Source organism: Bacillus rossius, chromosome 3 (assembly GCF_032445375.1).
Source record: "Bacillus rossius redtenbacheri isolate Brsri chromosome 3, Brsri_v3, whole genome shotgun sequence".
In the NCBI taxonomy this organism is placed as follows: Eukaryota; Metazoa; Arthropoda; class Insecta; order Phasmatodea; family Bacillidae; genus Bacillus; species Bacillus rossius.
The window spans coordinates 115,176,171-115,198,787 of NC_086332.1; the positions used below are offsets into that span (position 1 = coordinate 115,176,171).

A 22,617-nucleotide genomic window follows, 5' to 3' on the forward strand; every position below is an offset into this window, starting at 1 on the left:
CGGCGACGTCGGCGAGCCCCACGTTACTTGGCAGACTATGTCACAGGCTCGGAGCTGGACGCGTTTGTGTACGACAACCCGGCGAGTACTGGGCGAGAAAGGCGGCCCTAACTCCAATGACCGCCGTGGGAGAGAGCGTCCCGATCCTGCTGCCTCGGGTGGAAGCACGGACGGCATTGACCCGGGCTTATCCAGGGGGGGGGGCATCTGACGTCGTACCTCCGTGCCTCTGGGTTAAAGCCCGGATCACAGCCCTGTCCGCAGCTCGCCGCGGCTTTGGGAATGACGTCACTTCCGCTCCGTGCGCGCGAGAGCAGTGCGCCGGCGTCCTGGTCTCCAGTCCCGTGCGAGCCACCTTCGAGGCTAGACGCGGCCGCGAGACGCTCCATAAACTCGCCGCTATTATCGCTTTTGTATTCTGTTCTATAGTGTGTATAATCTCTTTTATCGTTTTCTTTACAGTGTGCGTGAGTGTTGTTTTGTATCTGGCGTGTCTGTGGGCCAAAACACGTGGACTAACACAACTAGCCTGCACCGCACATTTCTCCAGCGCGCGACGTCCCTCGGCAGCTACACGGGCCGGACGGTCCACCCCTGCCTCCCCGCAGGAGGCTGCTCTACGCGAGAGAGCTGGCGCCGGGCAACACTAGAAAACGACCGAGCGACGTCCGCCACGTCTCCACGCATTCTACGGAGGCGGGTACGCGACAAAGTTAAATAGCAAACATGAATAAAAGTTATAGTTAATATAATCTGTTCGTTAAAGTAATAAAAATATTTGAATTAATGAGTGCAATTAAAAGTAAATTTATCAATTAAATTGTAGATTTCATTTCACTCCTTCTTTGTATCCAAACAAAATAGTGATAATTAAATGAAAATGATTCAATTTTATTCATAAAAGTATGCAATCATTTCATCAATGTTTTGTTATGACGTCACATTAAACTATCGTCCGTAAACCGACTTTACAGACAACCAAGTTTTTTTTTTAGTGGTAGTAGACACCTGTAGGAAGATCCTATGGTCTATCGGCATCATTGCACATTTTGTTGTACAAAAATAAAAACAGCAACAGATTTTGCCTTAGTCGTGTGGATACGCGTAGGCTGTTGTCCCATGCTCTATGTACAATGACGCACCAGGCGATAAATACATCTGGCGGATAGAGCTAACTTCAGCAAGCACAGTTAGCATTCTTGGTACTGGTGTTAACCTCTGCGGTAATGTTTTTGCAACATTCTTTAATATTGCTTCAGGGTATTAAAAATTAAAATATTTTCAGTACAATTCTTTGTCATAAATACAGGTATCTAAATATACCGGGTAAAAAATATATTATTTATGGATTAACTCTGAATAATAACTTGTTAACCATGACGGACCGGACAAAAAAATCATCAACGTAACGGCTACCAATTGCAGCTGTTTTGTTTACATCAGTGAAGCGCCATAAACATCTCAGTCGCGGATGACCAAAATCAATGCCATGCTAGAAACATTATGAACAAAATATATTGAAAATATATTTAAAAAAAACTTTATAATGCAGTAACACCATCCCTGAAAACAATTATACCCCCTTCCAATCGTGTATACGATTTTCCGTGTCTTATTGTACCCAAGGCACAATTTTTTATATCCTGAGCTTTTATTTAAAATCATTTTAGGCAGGGCCGGTGCAAGGTAAATTGGCGCCCTAGGCGAAAAACCTTAATGACCCCCCACCCCCCCTTCCGGCCAGACACCCCAAAAAAATTTTTCCTTGCCTCAAAATACATCACGTAAGCCTAAGATTTTGTCAACAATCAAATGTAAGCAGGCTTGTGTTTTTTTTTAAATTTTTTTACTTATTACAAATCATAAACAGGTCACCATGGACTTTAAATAATTACTTATATCAATATAAACATTCCAAACTGTTACAAAAATCCATTTTCATCTAGTTTCAATAATCGTTAAACATATTATATCAGCTGTTATGTGTCGTGCTGCGCCACCCCCAGCTACTTGGCGGCTGGCGCCTTAGGCGGTCGCCTAGTTCGCCTATATAGACGCGCCGGCCCTGATTTTAGGTTTGTTTCAGGGGGGTGACAGTAGATAGGACAAACTGAATCCTTAAAAATTGGATCATACCATGTTTCACCAACATCGGAAAAAAAAAAGATTACAAGTTTTGATCTCTTTAGTTTATTACATATCCAGTTGTTATAATTACATATTGTATGGTATTGTCTCGTGGTAATAATGGGATTTGAAAGTAAAAGTATATATTTTTTAAATGTCACTGAAAACTAGATTCTGCGTGGCATATTGCCGAAAACGAAAATTAGAGCACGGTGGCCTGTCGTTCTCCATATTACCTGCTACTGTTTTTGAAGTTGAAAATTAAAAATATATAATGGAATGGAAAATAAATATAATAAACATAAATAAAATTAATTACTTAACGGTCATCAGTTTCAATCTGGCTGTATAATTTGAACTTTACTAGTGCATAAAAATATTGAATAAGTATCTAATCTTGTAGAATTAATTGTAACATGAAATGTTGGTCGTGTGGATAAAGGTGTGGTGTCCAAATTTTTTTTTCTATTACGGAAATTTTTTTTCTATTGTAGAAATATTTTAACGTCCCATTATAAGGACTAACATAAAGCAATTTTACAATATCAGTAGCCTTTATCGAAAAGATATAAAATATGGCAACTACAAAGGTGCCAACTATCGCGCGCTAAGCCTTTCTCAGGTTGTATCTGGCTGTAATTTTTTCGTTGTCAAGTTGCAAAGAAATGATATGATCACAAGGGTTTTGTTTACAAATTTAAGCAAACAATCATTACTATGGGAGTGGCACCTCTCCCTTTACTTACTCTATGGTATGTTTTTTTTCAGCAGGTGTAGATGTACCACGGTCTTAGTTCTAAGGCCGTGATCGCTACCACAAACCTTCGGCAATCATTCCAACGTCCTCTTAGATAAAAACAAAAACACAAAGCACTATCAACATGCAGTAGTAGCAGGTCAACCAACCTTGAAGCTTGAAAGAACCTGTGCATTATGCAGCGTTGCGAAGCGGCATTGTCAAGTTTTAAATAAGCCTAGTAGCATGATTTTTCAACACACTTTACACGAAAAATTGTGCACAATTTAAATACGGTATAAGTTCGGCAAAAACGAAAATCACAGCAAGATGAATAAATTAAAATGTTTATCATTACGTCCACCATCTAAAATTTTTACCACAGTGCTCAACAAACAATGAAACTGAATTAGTTCCTCATATTGCAGTATTAGTTGTGCCATGTAATCACGTCAACGAATAGCTAGTGGTTTATTTTTATTGATATTCGTCAGATGTTATGCCTCGAATGAGGGATATGGTGTCTACAGATAGAACAGCCTTACAAAGGATACGAATGCAAGCAGGTAATTGATTGAAAAAATATAAGTAACTGTGTGCTGCGTGCGGCAAAGGTTTTGACGGTCATGTTTGTTATTGTTTTTAAACAATTTTCTAAAAGTTTAACTATATATAAAGTTTAAGAGTGTAAATATTAACTTTATTACATTATTTTATTCCTGAAATGGTGAATGTTATATGCGCGGGAAGCATCTATAAATGCAAACGTTTTGAAGGGGAAAAATTAACATAAGGATATATGGTAGTGATCATGGGAATAATTATATAAACTTTATAAACGGGAAAATGTATTATGCGGGAATGTCTTAAACGAGTTTTACTGCTGTTATTTAAACGTTATAAATGGGAAAAAATATTATGTGGCAACATTTAAAGCGAGTTTTACTGTATTATTATACAATACTGGCTGAAATTTTAACATAAGAACTATCATAAGTACTATTACAATCTATGTTCCGTTATAAACAGAACCTACACTCTTAATGCAATGTTGTTAGCTGTTTATTTCACAGCGGCATAAAACACCTCTGGCTGGGAGCCTTCTCCAGCAAGACCCAGAGGGTGGACAACTACAGCTCGTATTTACTGTGTGATGATACATGAAGATGAGACTGTAACAGGTACTTATATCTTACTGTTAAAGTCATGGCACAGACACTAATTTAGCAAAGCAAGGCTTCAGCAAGTCTCAAGCTGAGCAGACAATCATTTGAAAGCAGTTTTAAACATGTTAATTTCATTTAATATTATAATATATAGTAAAATCAAACTCAACTTGTACCTGAAAATTAGTAATTTTTTTTTATTTGTTGCAATTTGTGACCAGTTTACATAACACACACATTGGGTTGAAAATTTATGGTAACTTTTTTGTATTATTACATATCACTATAGGTATCAATGCCTGATATGAAAGTGCCAAACTTACAAATAATCAAATGAGTCTATTAAAAAAATTAAATGAAAAGACTGATACAAGTTTGAAATTGACAATGATGTCTACTGAAGATTACTATCATTTCATTACACAACCAAATAAATTTAGTTTATCAGACAGATTATATCACATGTACATAAGAACTAACATCATACACAAAATTAGAAGCCATTGGATAGGCAATAGAAATAAATTTGTAACTACTTTTAAACTAAAATATATTATTTTTAATTTACTACTAAATTTTACTGTCGTCAGAGCTAAACTAAAGCTCCTTTTTTTTAATACTTATTCAAATTCACAGGACAAAATTGTATTTGAATACAAAAGAAATAAAAGTATGAACCATGAAAGTATTTTGTGTGACTGTAAATAAAGTGAAACAAAATAAATTAAATTCTGGAATGTGAGCATGAAAAAAAGATTAAACTGCTCTCTGCATAAATATGTGTGTAACTATTTCACTGCACTTTCTGTCTACAAATACATACAGCAAAAGTTTTGTAAATTCTGCATGTTCTAAATTAGTTTTACTTGGAATATACTGCAGCTGGGAAAATTACAACCTCCTTCAAAATTTGTACAAAATAATTTCTTATTAAGTCAATAATAAAAAAATTAAGCAAAAATTCAGCTAATCTGTTGCTGAGAAAAATAACATATTTTATTTGTCAAGTTCAGTATGTACATACTATTTTCTTCACTAACCCTAAGACTATGATTTATATAGAAAAAGAACTTCCAAATATTTATAATTTAAGTCAGTGTTTTCTATGAGAACATTTTTAAGACCACCACATTTGCTTTAGATCCCTTTACTGACATCATTGAAAAACCTTGAATTAATATTGTCTAAATAGTTCTAAAGAGCTCATCATTTTTTTCTTTATGCCTATTATAGTTGCTTACTTTTGTAGACCTGATCTAACCTTCGTAAATAGTAATACAAATGCACAAATTTCAGAGACTATAATCTAAACCATTTCTATTGACTTTAGTTATGATAAAAAGATGCACCAAATCCCAATTTCTGTCCAGCAGAAAATCTCACGGCAGCTATGTACAAAAGCACCCCTCCCATTCCCCCTACTAGTACACACACACACACCACACACACACACACACATGATTCTAAATTGAAAAAAGAAAAAAAAAATTAGAAAGGGAAAAGATATATCAAACGTAAGAATATTTTTCTTAATGAGTTTACAGGAAAATAAGATAAATGAAAACATTTTTTTTCACAGAATAAATTAGGGGAAAATATTTTAACAAAAACACATTCAATTTCAACATGAAAACAAAATTATGGAATAAAAATATGGAATTTCAACTTTCCAAAGGAAATGGAAAATCACAATTACTTATATCTTACTACTACATATGTGGTAGTACTAGCATGTACCTACTACAGCCAAGAATTGTCTAAAATTAGATTATCTTTGAAAAACTGAGATCAGATCATCTACGTTGCTCTGTAAGGACATTTTTTAATGCAAGTATTAGAGCAAAAACTATTACAGAGGCAACATTCCAGTAATGCTAATAACACCTCACACAAACAGTTGCTTTGTGGCAACTCAAACTTATTGTGTAAAAACCTGCATTTATAAGCACCTAAACTTTGTGACAGATAATTTGTTCACTGCATGAACTGACAACAAGAAATTATAGAACAAGATAATATTACTGATGTAGCTGAGTGAATCAATAATATTATCGAGTATTTTACTCTTGTATCTCTTTAGCTTAGTTCATAAACTCCATCTCATCTTGTTAAGTAAAGTACATGTATAAAGCTGAGCAAATGGAGATAATTCTTCCCAGAAATGTGTCACCAATATGCTCTGCATTAAACTGAAAAGGCTAGTAACTTTCTTGTACCAATTTCTATGAAAATTCCTAGCATAAAACCAAGATTTTAATAAGCCCAAATAAAAATAAAATAATGTTTTAACTATACTATCATTCTGTAGTTTTCTTAGACAACATTATCTTACAACTTCATTTCATCACAATATCTGAGATTTTATGTTCAGGGTATGATTCCTATAAATGTCTTCATAAATGATTTTCACTCTTGAATGGTTATTGGAAGATATTCAATCACAAACACTTAAAAAAAAATAATAAAAAAAAAATAATGACATTATTTTGAAAGTTTGGTTACTGTAAATATATGGTTGAAACATGATTGTTACCAAGTTATGAATAGAATTTTTATGATATTTAATGATGATATAAAAAAAAATTGAAAATAATTTGCTGTGTTTAATTGTACAAAATGTAATTGATTAAGCCAGGATTTTATGGGTTTATTTTAGGTCAATTTTATTTTTTAAACAGGCATTTCAGGTTTTTCTGTTTAACTTGAATAAATTCTGTTTATAACAAATATACCACTATGATTATTTTTATAATCTGCAAATATTTCACCAAAATAGTGTGATTTTGAAAGTAATACATGCTGCATGTATTTGACAAAGTACCTAATTTGTAAGAAACAAGTTTACTCAAACAATGCAAATAAATCTGCAAATGTTTGTTTTAAGTACAAAAATCAAAAATGTAAAAAATGAGCAAATATATTATGCATAATTAGAAAAGCCAAATTAATCTTTTCTATCCATTTTGTTCATACATTTTAGTACAATTAGTACAAAATTTATGATAACCATTGTCATTTTATGCTGAAAATTTTTTATTTTTTATTATTTTAACTAAGTTAAGCTGGTTTTCTCATGTTTTAACTCACATTTCGGGGCTCTATGGTGCATTAATATGCTTTTTGGTCATAAATAATCATGTTACTATTAAATAAATTTGAAAAATATATATAATATTAGTTTTTACGTGCAAAACAAATTATGTAAAAGGTACCAAATTCCTTATTCTGCAATGAACCCTTTCTTTAACTATCACACACAAAACATAGAAAATCATAGGAATATACATATTCACTAATCAAAATGAGCTTCTATAACCGAAGTTAATTTATTATGCACATCTGTGTATTATCTGCCATAAATAATAACCCTACTACAGCATAAAAAACTGTTTAATTTTACAGCAAAATTTTCTCCCTATGGCAACCAATTTTTGTTAAGAAAAAATATTATTTTTTAAAGTAACTAGTGTTCCCAGAATTGTTAAATACTTGAAATCCTGAAATAAACTGATTTTGTAGGTTTTATTAGACAATAAGTGACAGTTTCTCTCACTTTATGAACTAGAACATACTGTTTTTTCTGCTTTTTCTCATGATCAAAGTTCATAAACACTCTTCAATGATATCCTCCCAGTCACATAAATCTTGTACACTGAATTAGTCAATTAATTATTATTTATATGGTAATCTTCCATAAGAAGACACTGAGATGGGACCTGAGGTACAGCTTAAAATAAGTTAGGTGTCACTTGGTGATTACTCTTATTTTGGCGAATGAGTGATGGTATATGGCCTACTATGGGAAAAGCTGTTTTGACACTAACCAATTTAAATATAATATTTTAATTATTAATTACTTTGATCTTTCCAAAAATGTCTTTAACAATGTTCATCCTCGAATCCCGAAACTAAGTGAAAATAAAGAAAGTTCTGTATTTGAAATGTGCAAGATCAGACCTATTTTTGACATCATGGACCAGGTTTCTGCAAAATTACGGTACATTTTCATTAAATTTTTTCAGGCATTTATAATGCTGATAAGTGTGTTTAAGTGCTTTTACTATTTTTGAAGTGAAACTTCTTTACTGAGGGGGCAACAATTTTCGAGTGTTACTAAAATTCCAATTGCATGAGGGGAATAGTTAGAAACATGATGGGGAAACCAGTAGAGCAGGAGAGTGCATCAGTGGCGACGTCTCTCCAAAGCATGCACTAGCGGTCAAATGGGAAGATGCCAAAAGGAGGGGGGGGGATAGGTACATAGCGGAGCTTGCTACATGCTAGATGTAACGGCTGGAAGGAGAGACAGCAGGGTAGAGGTAGAAATCATACAGCTGTGATGCTACGGAATTCTCGTAACACTGCTTGTAATAGTTAGCTCCTCAGTTTTTGTAACGACGGACCATCGATGTTGCCATATTTCTTTTATTTTATTTAAAGATTTTACAATTTATTTTTTCATGTGGAAAAGAGTTGCTGATTTGTGCAATTGAGTTAATAATTATCATTAAATATTATGTGAATAGTTTGATCAAAAATGAAAATAATTTATCTCTATCCATACCTACAAAGCAAGAAGTTTCATTTCTGTCATGCACAGTTTTTTTTTTTTTGTGATAAATGAAGGTCATGAGTGCCTTTTGTGAATGTAACTCCATTCGTAAAAAAGCTGTTTATTATTTTAAATTAAAATAGCAAGAATAACACTTGTGATATTTCCACAAGATGCCACTAAGAATGGACTTCATGCACCTATATAACTAAAACTGAAGCGACATTTAGAAACTATTAACTTTTTTGAAGGACAAAAGGTCATAAATATCCTTGCAGAGAATAATTTTATTTCAAAGATAGCTCTGCCTAACGAAATTAATTATCTATTAAGTAGATGGTTAAATGTGTTATTTTCCCACAAGCCATGGATATTGTGCACATACTTGAAGGCAGGGATTCAACTGTCAACCCACGCTACACCATAAATAACTCTTTAGTGATTATGGCTACCGAAGATTTAGTTGGTGGAACACAAACTAACCCAATATGTTTGGAACAAGAAATAATACAGACGGCTGGAGTGAAATTTGATAATGCTGGCTGCAGCCCATGCCAACACTCGTTGGATTACTTATCTCACCGGCCATCGCTACTGTCTCTGCAGGCAGTATGGGTGTACTAACAATGATAGAATCATGCAATTTGGGACAGGTAGGAAGAAAATGTTGCTATTTATCATAGTCTTAGGTCTCCCTTACTTCCTGTTGCTTTTACATCGATGATGAACAAATACACTGAATGTGTGGAAAAATACTTACAAGAGGCAATGGGGCACTATTTATAACAGGGAAGGGAGCTGTTTCCCCAAATAATTTAAACTATCACTGTAAGTATAAATTATGAATGCAGGGAATTCCCATTGCAAAGTACCTTCCATTAAAGGATTTCTCACTTTTAAGTATATATTTTCAGACTCCAATAAGATGCTTTACATTTTAACAGTTCAGTATAAAATACTTCCATTGATAATTACCAATTGGGATTTTTGAAAGGCATTGTAATATGTAATATGATGGATACTTTAAACGTTTCTGCTATTCAAATGAATTCTATATTTGTAAGATAACAGTAATAAAAATAAACATATATGTAAATGCTGCAAGGAATTTGGTTGCTACAGTTGTCTCGAGCTAAGATAAAAAAAAAACACTCTCTCCTGACAAAAAAAAAGTTTAAGCCCTGTTAGGAAAAAAAAAATATAAACCACTTTCGTTCTTGTACTTGTGCTGTATACATGCATGTGAAAACAGGAGAACGATAACTTAAATGCCATTCAAACTTTGTAATACCCTAACTTGATATTACACTTCTAACCGATCAAACACATTTTTACAAAAATACACATAATACCAGCAGGGACTATACTTTGGCTACACAGAACATACAAGAACGTTATCTAAACCAGTATTGTTATGGATGGTAGAATTGTATTTTGTGTCAGAATTATTCATTTCATGTATCACCAAAAACTGTATTTAATATGCACTTGATATTATTGCTTTTGAGTTAGAAGTTTACTAAGTGAGTTTTCTGTAAATTTATATAAATTCCTAAGCCATTACAGAATGATTATAATATTCTAGTTTACAGATTTTGAAGAAGAAAAAAAAAGTTACTACAATGCTCCACCATCCATGCACTCAGCATGTAGCTTATACAGGAGACCTTATATTATTGCTGTTCTGAATCCTCTTCCACTTGTTCTTTTTTGAAATTTAAACTTAAACTAAGGTTTTAGCTACAGAATACTTGGAGGTACATATAACATAAAAATTAATTCCAGCAAAAACTCAACTTAAAAAAAATATAACCACTTGGTACTATGCAGCTCTATAAAAGTCATTAAGTTACCCTGAATGCTCTACATGCTAACAGATCCATAAAAAATACTGACATCAGTTCAGCTTGACAGCGATACAAATAACTTAAACCACATTCTGAATTCTTGTAATGATAACGCAACAAACACTTTAACAGGTGCATTTCACAACCTTCCCACTTTCAACACACCCACATATAAATTAGTACCTTTGAAATGCTTTACATCAGACTTTCATGATAATTTCCAGACAATATCAGCAGAAATTGCACCAGGCGTACCTGGTTGAAAACAATTCACACAACACTTGCAAAGTCAAAATATTTCTTCTATTATTTTTTCAGCGACAGCATTTCTGTGTCATTCAATGAAAGGGTGCAAAACAGTCCATGATATCAAAACTATTTTTAGGCAGTTTTACATATATATTTCTTTGTTTTCTAGTAATACGATCCAACTGTTCCGTTGTTGGAAAGAAGATGGCCGGGATAAAAAAACAACAGGACGCTCAAGAGAAAGATGAAAGCAACAGTTCAGGTTACTACAAGTCCGTGCTAAAGTAGTTACAGGACTGAGAAAGGAGATGGTCGTCCGTGTTCTGCCACACTGGATCCATGCGCGAGAACCACCGTCTCGAAACGGCTGTCTCCGAGAACCCGAGATGCCAGCGAAGCTCACAGTAGTCCTCGCAATGGTTCAGATCATTCCGAAGCCTTCGGTGCCTTCGCTGATGGCCAGCAGCAGAGCCTTCTCGAACTGCTCGTAGCTCTCGTAGTCCGGCAGACACAGCTGGTTGAAGCTGGTGACAAAACAGTCAGATACTGACATCACAACCTCCTGTGTTAGCTTCCCTTCCTTGCCACTTTCAGTGAAACCATTGACAGTCCTCAAGTTAACACAACAGACAACAAACAAAAACCATCAACCAGAGTTTTAGAATATTACTTTACTTTTTAATGCTGGAGCACAAAATCATTGTCATGAATTGCTTGCTAAATTCAAATGGTTCTAGGGACTAAAAAAAAGCAAATGATTACTGGAAAATTATGGGTGATTATTTTAAGTGTTTTTTCCTAATGTAGTACATATTATATTGAATATTTAAGAACTGTAAACTACTATAAAAGTGTGTAAGACTTCCTACCTGGCATGCCAGATGCCAGATCCCAGTGGGCAGTTCCGTGTGCGATGGCAGGTCACTAGCGTGCACATGACAGGGTGTGTGCTGGGTAACTGTGCTAGTGGTACCCATGCTTCAATACTGATCACACAGGAAGTGTTCGGTAGTAACATACGCAGTAAATGTCTAACCAAAAGGAGGTGTAGCTCACAATGCAAAATATATCAAAGTACAAAATAAAAAAGTTTAAGTTAGTGAATTTACTCATGCATGACATATAAACAATATAACCATTGTAAAATTTATATAAATATAAATATTGCTTGAATAAAATTATTTAGAAATATGACATCACAATATAACTTGATTTTGTCACTGTTTGTGTCTCCTGAACTTGCAAATATATACAGCAGTTAAAATTACCTAACGATTGATTCCAAATAAGCAATTTAATTTGGAATTCAGTAATCGTCTGGCCGGGGTTAGCCACAATGGGAAAGGAGTACACTGTAGAGCCAGCGACTCAATGCAGTGTGTCGGACAGCAGAAAATAACCTGATACCCTACAGGGTCTAACGGCTTCGGGCCGAGGTACATTAAAACCTTAGGACATTATGTTAAGTTGGGTTAGGTTATCTACATCCAAAATAATATTAAATAGTAAGAAAGGTACCTTAAGTTAAGTGAGTTACGTTTTCAATTGGTATTTCTAACCAATTGTTCAATGATCTGTACTGTATCTTTATTAATGGAGCTAACTTATCCTAATAAACCACCCACACAATTTTAGAGCATTTTAAAAGTAGCTAACCCAATTCAACCGGCTCTTCTCACTATTTTATTTTTTAATGTACTTAACCTAAATCCTTGTTAAAATGGCAAACTACTAGTAAACTATTTGAATTGTAAAAAAGCTCTTCTTCAGAATTAAGTAAGAATTTGTTTTGTATTAGAATGCTAAAGCATAAAAAAAAAAATGCTTTTCCTGTGAACAATCATTAATTAATATGTTAACTATCAACTTCATGTTCAAAGTATAATCAGGCCTACCCATTCATCAATCATCCTTCCCCAGGAAAGGAAAGCCAGGCATTACTGATGGAACTATTACACATAAATCACTTTATTGTAGGTAAACAATACCCCTTACACGGGGAAATTTGAAGGCATGTATCCAAAATGTTTAATTCATGTTGGTTCTGCTAAAGCAAAATAGATGCTACCAGCTGAGGAATGAGTGCAGCGCCATTCGCACCAGGCCCATCCAGCCCTGCAGACTTGGGAGAGATCTGCAATGCAGTTTACAACAGTAGCAGGCAGCTGGTCGGTGCAGACTTGAACTCTTTTGCGCCTCTTACAAACTGGATAAAAAAGTTATATATTTTAAAAAAGATAGTGTTCAAATTATTTACAAAGATTATAAATAATTATAGATATAGATTATAGATAATAAAAAATAGCACCCAAAATGTTTGTGTTCATCATTTATATTAAAGATAATAACATTAATATACGATAAGAAATGTTTAAACTGTGTAGAACTGAAGTATTATTGAAAACATTTTCACTCCAGTTGTAGCCATTGCAGGCCCTTACACCTTTAACAAATAAAGATTTACATATCTGATCATGTTTTATGATCATTCTCAGTACTTGGTTACATTTTTTTGGTTCGATGTAAATAACAGTTCATTCTTTAATGAGGAATTATGTTTTTAAAAAGTGTTTTTATGTTCATATTTATCCTTTTTTTTTTTTTTAAAGTATTTCTGTTAATTTACTTAATTAAATTTGATAAAAGCCGCTACTAGTTATTTTTACCTATTTTGCTGGTAGGTTAAGTTTTCAGATAAGCATATATTTTTCTTTATTTATTTTACTATTATCCATTGAAAACATGATGACACAATATGGTGATAAATTACATCAGTGCTAGAGTGAGTAAGAAAGAAGGTGATGCCCTAAAGTGTGAGAGAACAGAAACGGTAGTTCCCCGCCAAGCGAGAGAACTCAAGGACAAATATATCATAAGAATTAGAAAATGACTGAGAATGTAAAGTCCCTGGTTTATATACACACACACACATACATATATATACATATATATATGGGTGGTCCAAAAAAATATAATTTTGGAAATTGTATTCTCCACAAGCCTGCCCCTATTCCAAATGGTTGAGGGCGTACCGGTGTTGAAGTTGGAATATTGGTGGAAACTAATGGGCGCCACCACGTGAGTGGGCACGTGGACCCGGCTGGAGAACTCTAACTCAGAGCGTTACGTGGCCCGTGTGCGGCGAGATATTAGCCCTCCTGATTTTTACGCAACGCCTGTCCCTAACTCAGCCCGCTCTCAGCGTCGGGCACGCTCCTAATTACCGCAGTGGGCTCTCAGGGCGTCCCACACGCCGCTGACTGGTTAAGGACCCACGTGGCTCCCCGAACACAAAAACACGTGACTCAATTTGGTTTTTATTACTCACGTTACACTCCCTTACACCATCCTCCCTTGAAACTGCTATAAAACGCCCGAGGCACGAATCGAATTAGGTGAGGAGGCGAACCACGCACGTGGTCGCCTCAAGCCGTTACTTAATACACAGGTGATAGAAAACTCCGGAAAGTAAATAATTATTAATTAAGCAGTCTCTCCGACCGAGAGAGGCCCCGAGGATAAAAAGAAAATGATTTGGATAAACTACTTAACAGAATTACTTCTCGGTGAAACAACGGTGATGTCTTCGGGGTGTCTGCAGAGACGTCAGCTATCGGCCGGCTGTAGGAGACTGGGAAGAGATCAGGGCTTGCGGGAGGCAACATGGCGCCCTTCGCGCCGAACACAATTACCGTTACAACTTAGCTATGGCGTGCCCCGGGTTATTATTGAAAAATAGCATAAATCCTTTTACAAAAATAAGTACATCACATCCATACCCAGACCGTCTGTAATAATTACTTATATGATAGAAACAGTTTAAAACCAGTTACGAGCTAGTTCCTCCGCCACCCGCTAGGGAGCGTCCATGTTCGTGCTTGCACTTATTAAATAACAAAACATCATGATTTAGTTAAATAAAAGACACTCACATGCATAGTCGTTGTGACACTATTTTGGGGTGAAAAGAAAAGGATTACAACAATTATTAAGACTTATAGGGGTGCGGCACACTGCAGCTAAGCGCCCTCTTGCTGTAGTTTGTGGCGCGCAGTTTGAATCTCACACGGCTACGTACGTCACGACACAAATGCCGGGTAGGAAAGGTGTTGGGAAAGGGAACGGAGGATGATCGGGCTCGTGGGGCGAAGCCCCGGCTGACATCATGGTATTACAGGATTGAAGAAAAAAATTTCAGTTGTATTGGTCAATATTTTTGGGTCCCTATTATTTAACACTTAATAGGTCAAAACTGAGTTTTTATTAAAACACTGATTTTGGTTAAATATATAAATGAATACAGAAATATTGGGGAAAAGTTATTTTACATTTACAGTGGTCATAATCCAGGTTTCTGAAATGTAATAAAATAATATAACATTTCATTTTTATTTACTACGCATTACTAATATCATCGGCCATCAACGTCGCCTTCTTGGATGTTGGAAACTGTTTTCTGTGCAGTTGAACTAACTGGAGAAGAAACTGAAACTGTTCTTTGTTTTTCGTGATTGTGATATTAAATGTTTGGATCAGAGCAACACATCTTTCAACACAGTCATTTACTACTTTAATTTGGCGTACTTTCTCTTTGAGATCAATGAAGTTGGGATCAGAAGGCCACTAATTAGGTCCCTTGCAAAGGAAAGAAGCATCTTTTTCTTTTCTGTTTGTAAGGAGGATGTCAAAGAGTTCTGTTGTTTGCTGTGTGAAATATGTCTCGAGAGAACTCTCGTGCTTGAATGATTTACTTTCTACTCTCTTAAGGGCCTTAGCATTTGGTGGGCTCTGTAGCTCTTTAACCATCTCAATTTTGGTGGTGTTACTTACACAGGAATCAAAGAAAGCTAGCCCAACCAAATGTTCTGGAAAAAAAAAAAAAAAAAAAAGAACCTCAGGTGGTGTTGAAATGCTACAAAAGCAGCCTTCTTAACATTACAATTGGAATATGCTTCGATTTGCTTTAAAAGAATGACATAATGCATAACAACTTTCTCAGCCTTCGGTGCCGCATTCCAATGCAGACCAATGATGAAGGTTACAAACAAGCTCGCTTCAATGTTTTCTTTTGCTTCTCCAGATGTAAGGGAAACTGTTCTTTTTATAAATACTTTTTAAGAGAATAAATAGCCTTTGCCATCCAAGGTGCATTGTTCAAAACACCTGGGGCTCGGAACGTTACTTTTGATCCTGGGCTTGTACCTCCAAGAAAGACATTACACAACTGCAAAAGCTCTACGTAGTCATCTCGAGGCTGCTTTGGCTGATGTGGGTTTTCTAAAATGGCAGTATAGTAGACCACCATTTCTTCCCTAAGCTTTTTCATTTGGTCATTGGAGTCAAACAGATCATTTCTGCCTTGATAATATATTTCTCATCAATCTGAGGCCAGTGTTTCTTGAAACGCTTAAATATAACAACATCTGGACCCCTACTTACTCCAAAAGATGTGCTGAAGACAGACAAGAGCACAATTTCAAGACAAAGTACCTACATGGACTCCATACAACACTAGTGTTTAAACTCTCTTCAAGAATAGCACATGCTCCCCTCTTCAAGCCTGTATTGACATCTGTTGTGTCATATACCAGAGCACACACATTTTCCCTCAGATTCCAATAATACAGAGCGTTTAGGCAAACAGTAGCTTGTTCCTCACCAGCCCCACAGAGAATCTTTGGAACGCCTAGTAATTTCTCGACTCCATCTCCAGTGACAAGTATCGCCACTCTGTCAACCTTATCAGTGCCCCCTGTAATATCTGTAAGTAACTTGCCATCCCAGTGTCGAAATAAATGATCTCCAGAACATAAAGTTGACTTGTCATTTTCTGCTACAGTCTCTCGTGCTTTCATGTGATTATGCTGACTGTGCTCCAAGATGCTGACAGCTTATCCATGTCCAAACCACAGGCCTCATAAACTACACTGATGACAGACATGGCTTTATGGTCCGATAATTTTACTCTGTCAAGTGATGCTGTTATGTTGGTTGTGAGATGTGAGAATCTTCTACCTTTTTATAGATTGATTTGGAGTATTACTCGTGGAAGGTTGATTATTAAAATCAGATTCATCAGAACTACTGCTTGTGGATTCTTCAGTTACTGCTAGTATACTTGAGGTGACAAACTGGTTGAATTTTTGCATTTCATTAACAGAACGCTGACTTCTCAACTCATCTTGACTTTCTTGTACTCGCTTTTGTGACTCTTGAGCTACTAGATTCTTGTATACTACTACCATGCTGTATTATTAAAAACTTCTTGTCTCCATCAATTTTCATTATTTACAGCATCTTTATGTGCAATGTCAAAAATATTTGAGAGGTCTCCTTTGAATATTTCTTCTCTCATATGAAAGCTATCAAGGAGTGTCTTCTTATTTTTTTTTTATATTTGGATATTCATTATACAGTTTATTGAGTTTTCTTTCAATCACATTTATTCTTTGAGTTGGAATCTTCGTCATACCCCAAATCTCCAGGACATCTTCAACAGTGGCTCTTGTTTTTAAAGAACAATTTGTTGTTAATATAGTGGAAAATAAGTCTTTGCAATATTTGTCCTTTTGAAGGTAGCCTAGTTTTGGAAAGTGATTCAGTAAGCTTTCCAATGAGCCACCTTCATAGGACGATCTACTAGAAGAAGTCGCCATTAATCAGCAATGTATCTGGAACCAAGAGATGGGTTTAAGATGTATTTATGATGTGAGTAGACAATGAGCATGTTTGTGTAGTTGAAAAAGTACGTTCAAAACTCTTAGAATATATTTTAAAGGCAAATAAGTTATTACCTACTCTCATAGCTAACTAAACTTTAACCTAATACTTACTGTAATGTAGGTAATACACTTTCTATGTGTTCTTTAATAAGTACTTACTAAGCTTGAACAAGTTGAAATGCAACAATATGACTTAGAAACTAGAAATAAAAAGTTCCCAACTTTCAATTTATAGGAATCCCTAAACTTTCTCCAAATGATTAAAATTTTGGTTTGGTAATTCACTTTGAATAATGGAACAAGGGCAGCAATGTGGAGATAAATATTTTTAATTTTATTTTTTAAAGGTAATTATGCACCATCCTAATATATATATACCATATATACTTCCAAATGAGTCGCCCCGTCGTATGGGTCATGGGTCATATCCTTAATTTTGGGCAAAAAATCTAACTTTTTCACCATTAGAGTTGCCCTCTAATATGAGTCATGCCATAAATATGTCTCCAGTAGAAAACAAGTGAAGTCTTTATGGTCAGCGTCACAGCTTACTGCCATGTAAGAAACACTCCCCCTCCTTTATGGCCTTTCCTCTCTCTCCAAGTGCCTAAGCACTATCTAACAAAAAATACAAACAAGAAGTGTTTCCCTTCTCCTTCTATTATTTTTTTTACCCATCCCCTTTCCCAAGAGAGAAAAGGCCACTGTACTTCAATAATAACAAGCATGCTCTTTACAGCAGTTTTGTCAAGAATTAAATGTTGCAGTAGAAAGCGTAGGAAATCTCATGCAAAAACAATGTTTGGACACAGTTGCATCACAAAAACCTGTCACAATATAAACGTGATGTTTTGGAACGATGTGAGTTCGCGAACATTTAATGGCCACCCCCCTCCCCCCCACCATCAAAATGCCCAAACCCACACACAAACCCCACACACCCAAACTCCCCCCCACACACACACCACACACATGCACCCCACACTCACAATGTCCAAACACACACAACCCCCACACACACAAACACCCCCATAAAACTCCCCACCCTCACACACACACCACACACATCCCCCACCCCCACACACATGCAACACAAACACACTCAACCCCCAACATGCAAACATGCACTCACGAATGCAAACACTCCCTTCCCCTCTTTCTCTCTCTGTCTCTGGCTGGTTTATTTTTATATTCTCCATCTTGCCCAGTGCCAGCCGGTCGCTTCCCGGCACCGGCCGGGTAGCCGCAGGACAGGCTAACAGCACTGTTCATGACGCTTTAAACTGTTTATATTTACTCATGACATATTTATTAAAACCAAATGCAGGCTTGTTATTTAAGCACATAGTCAACCACGACAGTGCAATGTTAATTTTTTTTAAACCCAAAATGGAAAATTCACATATAGAGCGCAGTACATTTTATTAAACAAAAAATCGGCATAAAATCTGCAATCCATATGCAGGTAAATATGGTATATGTGTGTGTGTTATAATGTGTGAGATATATATATCTTTATATATGTATTTCTTGTGTGCGTGTGTATGTCACTGAACTCCTCCTAGACGGCTGGACCGATTTTGATGAAATTTTGTGTGTGAGTTCACGGGGATTCGAGGATGGTTTAGATTCACAATTGGATAATTTATCTCGATTCTGAGTTAAGAAAAACTAAAAAAACACCCTTTAAAAGCAAAAATTGCAACGCATTATTAGAAGCCATTAATTTTTGCTATTGTAAGGAACTAAGTAGAGAGTAAGAAAAAAATAAAGATCCTGACAGTTTATAGCGTCGCCATATTTGTTTCAATTTTCAATACCCTTTTTGTATATTACAATTTAAATTGCAGAAAAAAAATCATGTTTCATAGCCACACAAATAGTGAGGATGGTTTAGATTCACAATTGGATATTTTATCTCGATTCTGAGTTAATAAAAACTAAAAAAACACGCTTTAAAAGCAAAAATTGCAACGCATTATTAGAAGCCATTAAGTTTTGCTATTGTAAGGAACTAAGTAGAGAGTAAGAAAAAAATAAAGATCCTGACAGTTTATAGTGTCGCCATATTTGTTTCAATTTTCAATACCCTTTTTGTATATTACAATTTAAATTGCAGAAAAAAATCATGTTTCATAGACACATAAATAGTGAGTGTGTGTGATTTCTTTATGTCCACGAGGTCTCGCCGCGTCAATTTTCTCCTTGGGGCGAACCTGTCCGCTTAATTAAATAAACAGCTTTTATCGTTGAATGATTTCATGATTTATTTAATGAAAATATGCTCTCATAAAAAAATTAGTTAGATAGACATTCAATAGGTGTCTTTCTCTCACTCTCTCTCTCTCTGAAATGTATGTAGCTTGTTCGCGGGTCAGTAATGCAGACAATCTTTACATTCTAGCTCGAGACGGAAAAAACAGTAAATGTGGTTTACAAAGACATTTTATGAAGAGTCTTCCCGTCATTACATTTGAAAGTAGAAACATATTTACTCAAAATTTAGGTAGTAACATATTTTTATTGCAAAGACTGAAATAGAGGTGAGAAAAATTATCATTTGTGAACATAAGAAAACTACTACAACTGTATCAACTGTTATGTTATAATGTTTAAATTTCTAAATGGTGCAAGATAATACAAACTTCCATGCGGAAAAAGTCGTGGGCAGCAGATACGTATAGTTATAGGTGTGGGGCTATGCATGCTGATTTTTCATATACTGCATGGATGCGAACATGTAAGAATAATCTATCTTACTATAATAAAACAGTACTTTTTCTGTCTGTCTGTTTGTACGCGATTTTGATGAAATTTTGTGTGTGAGTTCACGGGGATTCGAGGATGGTTTAGATTCACAATTGGATATTTTATCTCGATTCTGAGTTAAGAAAAACTAAAAATACACGCTTTAAAAGCAAAAAAACTAAGCATTGTTGATAATTAGCCTCCATGGCAACGGGCTTTTGCATTGTTGTTGCCTTCTGCGTAACCATGGGAAAGGTTTTTGGTAACGGCAGTGGCGTGCCCAAGAGGAGGGGTATGTATAATGAGAAGATACAAAATGTCCAGCGTAGAAATACTTACCGCCATATCCATATCTCACAAAAAGTACATTTGGGCAGGACAATGTCTGTCGGGTCCGCTAGAAAGATATATAGAGAGATAGAGATATAAATAGAAAGATAGAGAGAGTTATAGAGATATACATAGAGAGATAGAGAATTAGAGAGATAAAGAGAGATGCTTAATATACGTTTAAAAAATTACAAAAAAAAAATTGATTGAGGCATTGCAACGCATGCCGGGCATTATCTAGTATATATATATATATATATCTTTATATATCTTTATATATATATTTCTTGTGTGTGTGTATGTCACTGAACTCCTCCTAGACGGCTGGACCGATTTTGATGAAATTTTATGTGTGAGTTCACGGGGATTCGAGGATGGTTTAGATTCACAATTGGATATTTTATCTCGATTCTGAGTTAAGAAAAACTAAAAAAAAACACGCTTTAAAAGCAAAAATTGCAACGTATTATTAGAAGCCATTAAGTTTTGCTATTGTAAGGAACTAAGTAGAGAGTAAGAAAAAAATAAAGATCCTGACAGTTTATAGCGTCGCCATATTTGTTTCAATTTTCAATACCCTTTTTGTATATTATAATTTAAATTGCAGAAAAAAAATCATGTTTCATAGCCACACAAATAGTGAGGATGGTTTAGATTCACAATTGGATATTTTATCTCGATTCTGAGTTAATAAAAACTAAAAAAACACGCTTTAAAAGCAAAAATTGCAACGCATTATTAGAAGCCATTAAGTTTTGCTATTGTAAGGAACTAAGTAGAGAGTAAGAAAAAAATAAAGATCCTGACAGTTTATAGTGTCGCCATATTTGTTTCAATTTTCAATACCCTTTTTGTATATTACAATTTAAATTGCAGAAAAAAATCATGTTTCATAGCTACACAAATAGTGAGTGTGTGTCATTTCTCTATGTCCACGAGGTCTCGCCACGTCAATTTTCACCTTGGAGCGAACCCGTCCGCTTAATTAAATAAACAGCTTTTATCGTTGAATGATTTCATGATTTATTTAATGAAAATATGCTCTCATAAAAAAATTAGTTAGATAGACATTCAATAGGTGTCTTTCTCTCACTCTCTCTCTCTCTGAAATGTATGTAGCTTGCTCGCGGGTCAGTAATGCAGACAATCTTTACATTCTAGCTCAAGACGGAAAAAAACAGTAAATGTGGTTTACAAAGACATTTTATGAAGTGTCTTCCCGTCATTACATTTGAAAGTAGAAACATATTTACTCAAAATTTAGGTAGTAACATATTTTTATTGCAAAGACTGAAATAGAGGTGAGAAAAATTATCATTTGTGAACATAAGAAAACTACTACAACTGTATCAACTGTTATGTTATAATGTTTAAATTTCTAAATGGTGCAAGATAATACAAAATTCCATGCGGAAAAAGTCGTGGGCAGCAGATACGTATAGTTATAGGTGTGGGGCTATGCATGCTGATTTTTCATATACTGCATGGATGCGAACATGTAAGAATAATCTATCTATCTTACTATAATAAAACAGTACTTTTTCTGTCTGTCTGTTTGTACGCGATTTTGATGAAATTTTGTGTGTGAGTTCACGGGGATTCGAGGATGGTTTAGATTCACAATTGGATATTTTATCTCGATTCTGAGTTAAGAAAAACTAAAAATACACGCTTTAAAAGCAAAAAAACTAAGCATTGTTGATAATTAGCCTCCATGGCAACGGGCTTTTGCATTGTTGTTGCCTTCTGCGTAACCATGGGAAAGGTTTTTGGTAACGGCAGTGGCGTGCCCAAGAGGAGGGGTATGTATAATGAGAAGATACAAAATGTCCAGCGTAGAAATACTTACCGCCATATCCATATCTCACAAAAAGTACATTTGGGCAGGACAATGTCTGTCGGGTCCGCTAGAAAGATATATAGAGAGATAGAGATATAAATAGAAAGATAGAGAGAGTTATAGAGATATACATAGAGAGATAGAGAATAAGAGAGATAAAGAGAGATGCTTAGTATACGTTTAAAAAATTACAAAAAAAATTGATTGAGGCATTGCAACGCATGCCGGGCATTATCTAGTGTTTGTGTGTGTGTGTGTATATATGTGTGTGTATATAATTTATATATATATATATATATA

At 35.1% G+C, this 22,617-nt stretch overlaps 1 protein-coding gene and 1 long non-coding RNA gene across 6 annotated transcripts in view; one reads left to right on the top strand and one right to left on the bottom strand.

Annotated features, from left to right (window-relative positions):
* Positions 1-3,027: 3,027 nt before the first annotated feature.
* Positions 3,028-12,991, top strand: LOC134531180 (uncharacterized). Of its 2 annotated transcripts, none has more exons than XR_010074955.1 (3): positions 3,028-3,429; positions 3,922-4,044; positions 10,847-12,991. It is a non-coding gene; the product is annotated as an uncharacterized LOC134531180 (long non-coding RNA). The 2 variants fall into 2 exon arrangements; XR_010074956.1 differs by having other exon boundaries at positions 3,937-4,044.
* Positions 10,139-22,617, bottom strand: part of LOC134531178 (apoptosis-resistant E3 ubiquitin protein ligase 1) — a 404,465-nt gene continuing 391,986 nt past the window's right edge. For 3 of the 4 annotated variants that reach the window (XM_063366811.1, XM_063366814.1, XM_063366813.1), the window contains exon 16: positions 11,099-11,201. In XM_063366811.1, coding sequence (XP_063222881.1) covers positions 11,099-11,201 — 103 coding nt within the window. Of the gene's footprint in view, positions 11,202-22,617 lie in introns of all 4 variants that reach the window. The other variant, XM_063366812.1, reaches the window with a different exon arrangement.